The sequence below is a fragment of the Thunnus maccoyii genome, chromosome 15 (assembly GCF_910596095.1).
Source record: "Thunnus maccoyii chromosome 15, fThuMac1.1, whole genome shotgun sequence".
Classification (NCBI taxonomy): Eukaryota; Metazoa; Chordata; class Actinopteri; order Scombriformes; family Scombridae; genus Thunnus; species Thunnus maccoyii.
Window position 1 is genome coordinate 30,911,208 of NC_056547.1, and position 11,556 is coordinate 30,922,763.

General features: G+C 37.2%; 1 protein-coding gene across 1 annotated transcript; it reads left to right on the top strand.

Moving 5' to 3' along the window:
- The first annotated feature begins 5,189 nt into the window (after positions 1 to 5,189).
- agr2 (anterior gradient 2) lies at positions 5,190 to 10,938 on the top strand. Its single transcript, XM_042436051.1, has 8 exons — positions 5,190 to 5,243; positions 6,063 to 6,184; positions 6,288 to 6,351; positions 6,473 to 6,525; positions 6,756 to 6,832; positions 7,552 to 7,615; positions 10,484 to 10,567; positions 10,699 to 10,938. The coding sequence occupies exons 2-8, from the start codon at positions 6,076 to 6,078 to the stop codon at positions 10,746 to 10,748; spliced, it is 501 nt and encodes a 166-aa protein (XP_042291985.1). The 5' UTR covers positions 5,190 to 5,243; positions 6,063 to 6,075; the 3' UTR covers positions 10,749 to 10,938.
- The last annotated feature ends 618 nt before the right edge of the window (positions 10,939 to 11,556 follow it).

Below are 11,556 nucleotides of genomic sequence, written 5' to 3' on the forward strand. Positions count from 1 at the left end.
GTTGAAGTTACGCCGGGGCTGGATATTTCAACAAGACAACGACCCAAAACACTACTCAAAATCTACTCAGGCATTCATGCAGAGGAACAAGTACAATGTTCTGGAATCGCCATCCCAGTCCCCAGACCTGAATATCATTGAAAATCTGTGGGATGATTTGAAGTGCGCTGTCCATGCTCGGCAACCATCAAACCTAAGTGAACTAGAGATGTTTTGTAAGGAGGAATGGTCCAAAATACCTTCATCCAGAATCCATACACTCATCAGAGGCTATAGGAAGCGTCTAGAGGCTGTTATTTTTGCAAAAGGAGCCTTGACTAAATATTGATGTGATTTTCACTACTGAACTAATGCTGTGTCCATCAGTTGTTTGATTGATCAAAATGAAATTGCTGATCCAAACACCCAATGATTTATAAATGAAAATAATGAAAATTGTCCGGGGTGCCTAAACTTTTTCATACCACTGTATGTGCCGAAAGAAGAAAAAAATTAGTTTATGAAAAAAATTCAAAATGGCGGACATTTTTTTAGGCGCAAATGGGCATGGCCTATATCAGTCTACATGGCATCATCCAAGTTGACTGATGACTGTTGGTCCCATTTTAAAAATTTGTTAAGCATTTCAACATGGGCCACCTGTCAACCAAGTTTGAACACTTAAGCACTGCTGGTTTTTGAGATATGAGCTTTCAAACATTGCTCCCATTGACTTTCCATTATAGTGGAAAGTCATTATAGTTGTGTGAGAGCTGCGAAGCAATTTCAATTGCTCTCAGTAATCACACAATAAAGATTTGGATAAATCGTGAATGCTGAAAGCATTAACTGACCCTATCCCACTAATAAAGAGTGAGAAGAACAATCTCCATTGTGTCAAATCTTAATCTGAAAAGTAACTAAAGCTATTAAATAACTGTAGTGGAGTAGAAAGTACAATATTTCCCTCTGAAATGGAGTGGAAGTATAAAGAAGCATGAAATGGAAATACTCAAGAAAAGTATAAGTACCTCAAAACTACAGAGTACAAAAAGTACAGTACTTAAGTAAATGTACTTAGCTACTTTCCATCACTTGAAAAGGTGACGTGATATTTCCTTTTCTTTGTTCCAAATAAATGCTAATGTTGCTTTGCATCTGCTAGATGTATAAAAAGGCAACAGTTTGCTGATCAAACAGTCATAACAACTTAATTTGCTGGATAACAATTCCTCTTAAACGCAAATCATAGATTTAAAAATTCTTAATTGCAAAGTAAGCAGTAATGTAGTTAAGTATGCCAAAATTGTTCTTAAGTGCAGTATATGAGTAAATGTGCTGATTTATGGTTTTATGAATAATATTTTATTTAATTTTCTTAAATAAAGACAACAAAACATGGTGGTTATACTAATACATTTTTTAATGTTAAAAATAAAGTTAATAAATATGCAAGAAAATAATATAAAAATATAAACAAAATTATATAAAAGACGCACTTATTGAAAGCTATTTGTGTTTGCACATACCACAAAATTATAATAAATATTATTAATATACTGATTTCCATACTTTAACTGTGCCATTTTTAATAAACTGATTTTATACCTTATATGTGAATAATACAACTTAATATGTACTTGTCCACACTTAAGTGCACCCAACTTTGCTTTTTTGAGATACCATTAAGTTATCATTAATGCTATTTATATACACTTTAATGCTAAAAATATCCACTATTTATACAATAATGTGTATAAATACACTTAATTACAACAATATGGTGTCTTAAAATAGCACAGTTAAGTGCACTGAAGTGTATTCAAGTACTCTGTTAATACTTGAATACCTCCTGACATCAACTACAATGGCAGCAGGTCAAAAATATCCCACTTTAAGTACATTTATTATGAGTGCACATGAAAGTAACATAATAGATTTGAGTAATATTTTCTATTCTTTTTTCTGACATTCTACTTTTTATTTTCCATCACTGTTTTAAATTCTCATTGCAAAAAATCCCTCTGTGGACGTGTTTCCCACTGATTGACCTTGATCCAGAGAAGTCTCAATGTTCTCCTTTTTTCTTTTCTTCAGTAAGGAATGTATTGTGTTGGTCAGGCAGGCAGAAACAAAATGTTCAAGAGAATAAAGTTTCTTTAAATGACAAAAGTGACCCAAGGTAAAGCAGTGAGAACATACTTTCAAGTCTGTTAAAACAATGTGTGTAAGTATTTACCAGCTTTATCTGAGCTGAATTCAGGTGTTTGTGAGTTGCTGCATTGTGCTTCACTTAAAACCAGGTAGTTGCATCCTATTCGAGAAGGCTGATTAATGGCAGTGTGTGTGTGGAAGGAGTCAGTGTCAGATCCGTGTTATCAGGGCAGGGCTGAGTGCAGCTGGTAAATGTGGACTGTTAATGGGAGCGGCCATTAACCCTGCCCTTTATCAAATATTGACCGTGGTGCTGTGACAACACACAGTGACGGAGAGAATGACATGGAATGAAAGCCAGTACTAAAGGAGCAGGAAGTTAAGGACACCTCAGCACTAAATTGCTCCCACATCCTGGTTTCAAGCCAACATCCCCACACACGGATGAGAGGAAGCTTCAAGAGATCAACCATCCATCTATCCATCCATCTATCCATCCATCCATCTATTCATCCATTTATCCATTCATCCATCCATCCAAATTTATAAGAATTAGATTATCTAAATGCAGAATATAAATGGGACCAAAGTTTTTGAGCAATGAAATCTATAACATATGAATTATTTTTTTATATACAAAAAAATAGTTATAGAAATGAGAATAGAATATAACAGTTAGAATAACTGCTGAGTGGACACACTGTTGTCCATAGAGAAATGAAAGCTGATATTTAAAGCCTGCTTCATTTGTATTGGTTGGAAGCAGATGGCAGTTACAATGCTTCTATTAGATGTTACTAACAGATGTAAATGGCTACTAGAACATGGATTATAATTAGAACACCTCTTATCCACATGTGTATATACAGTAAATCTACAACTATATCATACACAAAACATAATGAGTAACATTCTCAGGATCTACACTGGTGCTGTCAGAATGGTTTAAACAGTCAGAGTGACTGGCAGACTGAGCCAGAGCTCCTGTTAGACATCCTATAGTTCAGTGGTTCTCAAACTTTTTTACATCAAGGACCCCTAAACTGACATATATTAGATCACAGACCCCTCTTTGATAAGATATTGTCCCAGGGTCCCCCATCTGATAAAATTTTTGCTTTTAGATGTTTTATTACAGTGTATGAAACCCATGACCGTAATAGTCATACATAATGTCATTGTGTTACTTATGGATGGAATCATAGTGAAATAAATTATTCCCCCTTTTGCTGAGGACCCGCTGGAAGCCCCTCAAGTACCCCTGGGGGTCCCCGGACCCGACTTTGAGAACCACTGCTGTAGTTCACTTACTTCACTTTCACTTCCTGTAAGCTGCTTAAGTAACAGTCTCTCTTGATGAGCAGTGTCTGTCAGGACAGGACAGTCCACAACGAAGATGGTGGCCATATTTGGCAGAAAATTCTTTTAATTTTAATTTTTGTTCACAAGCTGAGATTTCCATCTTGTTTTCAAAAATGTTTGCAAGAATTGGTTTCTGTTACACACATGGAAAAACTTTCCATTAACCAGAAATCTTAAACCAAATAGAACAATTCTCATCTATGAGCAGAATACATGAATTTTACCTTCTCAATTTGTAATGAATAAATTTGCTGCTGGATGCTGAGGTTATGTAGTCCTCAGCACAATCTCAACTAGTTTATTCATACAATTTTTTTTTTTTTTACACACACTCCACCCGGTGACTGTGTGTGGAGTTTAGGGTGAGTGTGTGTGGAATTCAGGGTGAGAGTGTGTGGAGTTCAGGGTCAGTGTGTGGAATTCAGGGTCAGTGTGTGTGGAGTTCAAGGCCAGTGTGTGTGGAGTTCAGGGTCAGTGTGTGTGGAGTTCAGGGTGAGTGTGTGTGGAGTTTAGGGTGAGTGTGTGTGGAGTGTGTGGAGTTCAGGGTGAGTGTGTGAGTGTGCAGGGAGCACTGCTGTCAAAGGCCTGATTCAGTCACTGAGAGGCAGATTGGTTGTCAGGAGGCCCGGTCCGGGTTGAGACTGAACAAAGCTGCCATTGATAAGTCACACTGAGACTGTTGAGATGCATCAAGATAAAGCTGAGGCAGAGTACACATTCACTCACCTCCGTTAACGTTCAGAGCTGAGGGCGATAAACTTTAGATGCTTTTTTAATTAAAGGCTGCAAAAGTTTGTGGAAAATGTCTTAAAATGTGAAAAATAATTTTAACAGGAATGACATGACTTCACAAGGTTCTGTATCTGCTGTGGTTATGAAATCAAGATGTCAAACATCATTCGTTGTTCTTATTCATTGCTGAATCAACATGTTGACTTTGTAGGAAAGTTACAGTATGTGTCTTGAGCCAATCACATAAAGACCAATCATCATTCCAACCTCTGATGGCCTTCCTCAGGTTAATGCTGACCTGTCCTTGGATCTCAGCCAAGCATCCCATCTTGATGATATCACACATGTACTCGTGTACTCAAAATATGAATAAAACTGAACATGAAGAGTGCCCAAACAGCATAAAAATGATTAATATCATATAATTCAAACCCAGTCATGGTATCCAAATGAATGAATGTGAAACTATGCCTACCCTAGTCTAGATATGGTCTTTCTGATGTGCAGAGAACTGAATGCCAAATCCCAATCAAAATTCCCATAATTTAAAAGTGTGCTGCTTACAGGCTAACATACATGAATAGTAGACACACTAAGGTGTTCTTATACATTTGGCACATAGAAAACATATTATAGCAGCATTTCAGAATAATGAAAATCTTTATTATCAGTTAGAATAAGTGCTGCTTGATGATTATGATATATGCTGACTTTAAGAGTTGATTCTATTATAAGGTAAAGTGTTTATCATCCTAAATGTTTAGTGATAAACGTGGAAACGTCAAATTACCTGATTTTCCAAGGGAGTTTGGTTTGCAAACAAGGACGTTTACAGAGATTGAGTCACAGTGGCATTCCAGCACAGAAAAGGCGTGTGGGGGGATGGGAAGAGGGCGGGACAACAGGGGAACAGGTGCTTAAATATGGGGCAGGTAGAGGTACCTCCTGTATAGGTAGCCTACAGGAGATCCTGGAGCGCGGTCCACCTACATTCTCACCTGACCACTCGGGAGCAGGTAAGAGAACATGCCTGTCCTCACAGGCCACCATACTCATTCATCTTAACTTTAGGGAAATTAGTCACTTTCACTTCAGTTCATGCTGCATAGCTACAGTGAAGTAATTCAATGTCAGGGCTGGAAAAAATACTAAATATCCTACTCAGTTAATTATCTTAAACCTCAGTATGGAAGAAGTAAACTTCCTGGATTAAAATATAGTCAGATAAAAAAGGAAAGATAAAAGGTAACTCGAATTTTATCTTAAAAATAAGCATCTTGAAAATAAGTATTAAAATAGTTTTTGGGTTATAGTGGTTAACAGAGATAAGAATATGGATAATTTTAGTTACTTGATGATCATGCAACACAGTTACATGTCTTAATCCAGCTGTACTGTAATGGATATGTTTTGAATAGTCTACTCCTCTGGTGGAAGAATTTGTACCTAAAATAGCTTGAATTCTCCTCATATAATTTGATTTTGAGTCAGATTTGAGTCAACCTTTATTGATCCTGATAATCTTTGTTCTGTTAAAGACCAAAACTAAAAAAAATCAACAGAAATAAATAATGCCTCATGATTTTTGAAACAGTTGATATGATTGCTGTATACACCCATACATCTGTATATCTTTTTAAGATTAGTCAAAAGAGACATGATTGCTGATCCTTCTGTGGTAGAAACACAGAAATGACCTGGAAAAGTGACCTGGAAAAGTTCTGAGTTGAAGTTTCTTCCATTCTTGATAAATTAGATGTATTTTTAAAAACCTGTTCCCTCAATTGTAACATTTAAAAAAAAAGTTCAGTTTTGTGCTTTCCTCTATCTTCTAGTAAGCCTGTAAAGATGATCAAAGTAATGTTGCCGGTACTCTTGGTCCTGGTGGCCGTGTCTTCCACATTTGGGAAATACAGCCCGAAGACAGGCAAGAGGATCCCTCAGACTCTGTCCAGAGGTCAGTGAGAATGATCTGTGTCTTTAACGCTGAATAAATTAGCTTAGAGTAGACAGAGAGTATAGCTTCTCATTGATTTTTATTGCTGTTCATTTCCCTCCAGGTTGGGGTGATCAGCTGATCTGGGCTCAGACTTACGAGGAGGCTCTCTATTGGTCCAGGTCAAGGTAAGAAATATTTCTTGCAATGATTCTGACATCAAAATATTGCTGTAACTCTGACACTGGCATTGAAATCTGGACATTGAGGTTGATGATTATTGTAACTGAAGTGGATTTGTGGTTTTAGGAACAAGCCTCTGATGGTCATCTTCCACCTTGAGGACTGCCCACACAGCAAGGGTAAGTCTAACTTGGAGAAAAAAAACCCTTACTGAAATAAGAGTTATTAAGTTACTCATGAGAGGAAAAAGGTTCTGTTGAATTAAGAGCCAAACCTGTTTGAAGAGCAAGCAGTCATTTGTTTGCTCACGTGTGACGTCACTGCATACATCCTGGTACTGCTGTGAAGCAGTCCCATGTGCTAATAAAACGGACTGAGCTGTAGAGTTAAAAACCTGTTTCTCCCGCAGCATTTAAGAAGGTTTTCTCTGAGGACAATGAGATTCAGAAAGTTCTAGATGAGGACTTCATCGTCCTCAACCTGGTGGTAAGTCACAGGCCTTTTAAGATCAGACTATTGACTATTCTAATTTGAGCTATTTTCTAAAATCCGGAAACCCTCAAAAATCCTAGTGTCAAACAAATGTTTAATAGTTTATTGATTAATCTGTACAAGGTTAAAGCCCAAGCAGTCCTGTTTTTTTAAATTTCTCTATAACATTAAATATTTTAGCCTAAATAAGCAACAATCAAAGTTAAAGCTGAAAAAAAACATTATTAGGAATAATTTATTAAGAGTTTAACAGTCAAACACAGTTAATTTGCTTCATCAGGGTGTGTGGGTGTGGTTTGACTACATTTTATTGATAGTGCTGGTAACATAAGCAAACAACCCCTCAACTGCTTTCACATTGTAATTCAAATGTTGCTAAACTCTGATTGGTACAGAAATACGTGGCATCATCTTTTTGCCCCACCCACTTTAAACCAGTGAGAGAAGTACACACAAAAGCTTCAGAAATCTCTCAGGTGAAATACCCAAAACTGGTTGAACTGGCAGAAAAGTGTTCATGCAGGACCCTGGCACTTATAGTAAGAAGCTGATTTAGATAAAAAGGTTTGCAGGGCCTTTAAAACCAAAACCTTCATAGTTTTTATGTTTTATGTGATTTTATCTGCAGGTCCCAGCTGTACTCTAGTGACATAACCTTGTCAACACAGTACTTGATAAAGTGTTTATCTCTGTATTTTTTCTCTCACCAACAGTATGAAACTACAGACAAACATCTCTCTCCTGATGGACAGTACGTTCCCAGAATCATTTTTGTCGGTAAGAGCTAGAGCTTGTTACAGCAGTCTTCTTGTAAGCCTGTTAACATCTCCCTTCCATAGATTAATTTACCTACCTTTAAAGTAACACTTATTCCCTCTACATCATTGGTACATTTATGTCAAGACAATCAGTTCACTTAGCAGTGTTACTATTTACTTTTCCTCCTGGGGATCAATAAAGTGTTATCTCAACTGTAAATTATTTTATGGTATGTTAAACGATCTGTGTGTAGGATTTAGTGGCATCTAACTAGCAGATTGCAACCAACCAAATACCCCCTCCCATCAACCTCTGCTCTCAAGCATGTAGGAGAACCTACTAACCTACCCTCTCTAGAGCCAGTGTTTGGTTTGTCTGGGCTACTGTAGAAACATGGCGGTGAAACATGCAGGGGCTATGTGGAAGGGAAACCGCTCTATGTGGATAGAAAGAGCTCATTCTAAAGTAATGAAAACACTACAATTCTTATTTTCAGGTGATTATACACTAATTAAAACATACTTATGAATATTGTATTCCATTTCTGCCAAGTCTGTTCCGCTAGATGCCACTAAATTCAACACACCACACCTTTAATGGTGTATGACATGACCTATGATAAGATCTATGTTTATTTGTTTATTTACATTATTATTAGCTGTTGTCAAAGCAAATATTTAGTCAGTCATACATACTGTATGTACTGCATGTTATTACACATGTGTAATAACTTTTCAAGTATCTAAAGCAAGGATCTAAATCATAGACTGTAAAAAATTATGGACGTAGTCACAGTGACGTCACCAATTGGTTTGAGGACTGCAATTTTGAAGCCTTGAGTTTAGTGATTTGACCATTGCCATTTTGGATTTGACCGTCGCCATGTTTGATTTTTGGAGCCAGACCATAGTGCTAGCCGCTAGCTTGGTTAGCATGGTACATTTACAATCTATGGTAAACAGTGATAATGCTAATTTCTGCTCGCAAAAACAGGCCTAAAACCATTAAAACAAATTGTACTCACCAAAGAAACTGAACATCTGACTCTTTAGAGGGTCTTTAATGACAACCAAACGCTGAACAAGACTTTTTAGGTGATCAAAATGTTACAATTAACTTCAATGAACTGAAAACACACTGTGAATAACAGCAACTAAACCTATACTCTGTGAATCTGGGGTCACGCTGAGGGCCATGGTTACATCATGTGATCAACGTTGTTGCCGTGGTAGTGACTTGTTAATCACAAGATAGCCATAGGCTATCGGGACCATAATTTACAAAATTAACATCCTGTTGTATTGAAGAAGACTTTAAACTAGTGTTTGAGACCATTAACTCATTAGGAAAGTGTTTACTGAGGTAATAAATCAAGTGAGAAGTAGGGTAATTTTCTCATAGACAATTGGACTTCATTTTGCAGCCAGTGGAATTGCCCCCTGCTAGCCATTAGAAAGAGTGCAGGTTTAAGGCTTCACTTTTCAGGCCAGGAGCTACCTGCTTGATCTAAATATAAAATCTGTGTAACTTTTGCTGAACAGCGGACACTGTGGTCATAAGTGGCTATTACAGGATAATGGTAAATGTTAAAACATGGTTGAGCTAACAGCAGCACAAATTAGCAGCACAAGCTATGTAAAGCTAACATAAGCTATCAGTCCAAACCAGACAAAGTGAGGCTGTAGCGTATGGAATTGAACATGGTGGTGTTTTATTACTTATAAATTCAGGTGAGTGGAAGCACTGATGTCCTGCTGTGGCTGGGTGGTGGCTGCGTTTTGTTTTTTTTATCCCACATCTTCCCATTGCCGGTATAATATGCTTTTGGAGGTGGGGTGTGCCCTCATGCTCCTCTTTATATGTAGCATGACAGGCTCTTTGCCCTGAAGTGAAGTTGGTGAAGGCACTGAGGGTTGCAACATCCAGCATATTGTACCAGAGCACCATGGGACACTTATGATCAAGAACATGATCAGGACATGGTGTGAGTGTGGGAAAAAGCACAAATGTAACCAGTTTTGAGGTTGCAGAGAGAGGGGGTGAGAAGAAGGGGTATGTAAGGAGAAGGATTTGAGAAGGTTTACCCTGATAACTAATAATATTAACCAATAAAAATATAATACAAATAATAATGTTTTGAGAAGAAATAAGTTAACATTTTGCTGTGATGGTTGTTTATTACAGTAGGTTATTGTTGGGGTGCCCAGGGACCCCACTCGGTACTCCTTGTATGTTTAATATGTTGAGTGAAGGTTAACCTAAGGTTGAGGGTTAACCTGATGTTCAAATATTATGTACAGTTATCTTTCACAAGATATCAAATATTTTCTAAAACAATTGTAAAATAAGACTTCATGCATCAGGTGTGCAAAAGCAGCTGTGTTGAGTTGTGAAATGTGTGGCGGGTGAATAGTTGTCTGCGGTAAATATGTTCCCAAGTGCAAACATTTCCAAATATCAAGAGTTCCTATTGAATTCCACATTGAATACATATGGGTCATTTTTGACCCATGTGGGTAAAATTAATGTAGAAATACAAAACTTATGTTTGTTCATAAAGTAAGAAAGGAAAAATAAAAATAATGATTTGTTGTTGTCAAAAACAAGATATTTAATGAATACCTGGAATATTAAATGATAAAATACATTTATTTAAAAGATATAGTAAAGACACACTCAGCCATGCATGAAATAACACGGGTAATTTTTGACCCATGCTGTGCATCAAATAAGGAAGCTGACTTGGTGCCACAATATCAAGTCCAGTCAGACATAGGGTACATACATACATATACAGTAACAGTACTCAGCTCCTGCCTGCTCCAAGATGGTACCTGAATTAAAATAGAGTCTTTTACTCATCCTCTATCAATAATCTCTCCACAGACCCCACAATGACGGTGAGGGCTGACATCACCGGTCGCTACGCCAACCGCATGTATGCCTACGAACCAAATGACCTCAAACTCTGTAAGTGACACTTCACTTCTCTTCAGCTGATGCTGAACACACTGTGAGCTTTACACAAATCTGTACTCAGCCAGTTTGTTTTCATGAGCCACAGACTGATTAAATGTAAATGTTTCCTGCCTCTCTCTTAGTGATGAGCAACATGCAGAAGGCTAAGAAGCTTCTGAAGTCTGAGCTGTGAGCAAGAAGACAAGACTCATGCTCCACTTGTGATCCTGATCCAGAGTTTATTGTTGCCACAGATGCCAATAACATGCTGTCACCACAGTTTACATATGGAAAACCAAGCACTGGAAAGTTTCCTCTCCTCACCCCCGATTCTTACCTTTGTTATTATTGCTGTACATCCAGACTGTCTTTTGAATAAATATAAAATTGTTCATTTTCACAAGATGGATACTTTGTCTTTTTTTAATTAGCCTACAGGTTGCAAAAAAGTGTGTAAACTCAAAGGAGACATGATTAATACACTTGGCATATCAATTAAAACACTAGCTACTTATAGCCACTTATATATTAAAGAACTGGATGAAATAAATTTGAAGGTTTAGTGTCTGTATAAAGCATGCTGTTTAAACAGAAGTGTTAAAGCGTTTGAGGGTCCATATTCCCTCAGTGAGGCCTGCAAGGCTTATATGGTTGAACATGATGTTTGTGTTAGGTGGTTAGCCTTTTAACCAAGCATAGGTTTTGGAAGGTTGCTGATAATAGACATACTTTTCAAACAGTTGCGGTACCAATAAATGTGAACATTCTGTATTGAGCTGCCAGACTGCATTCTACAACTGGTTTGTCAAGGATAGCAAAATGCTAGCAAACTATTAACAGCAGAGTAGATAATTACTTAAAATGACTATTTTCTAACTTTCCACATGGTAATTTCAGGGAATTTTATATGTGGTAAATAATATGTATGGAAAGGCAAACACTGGTTTTGTAAGATGTATGTTATTTAATTGAATGAATAGAAAAATACACAAACAGAGGAT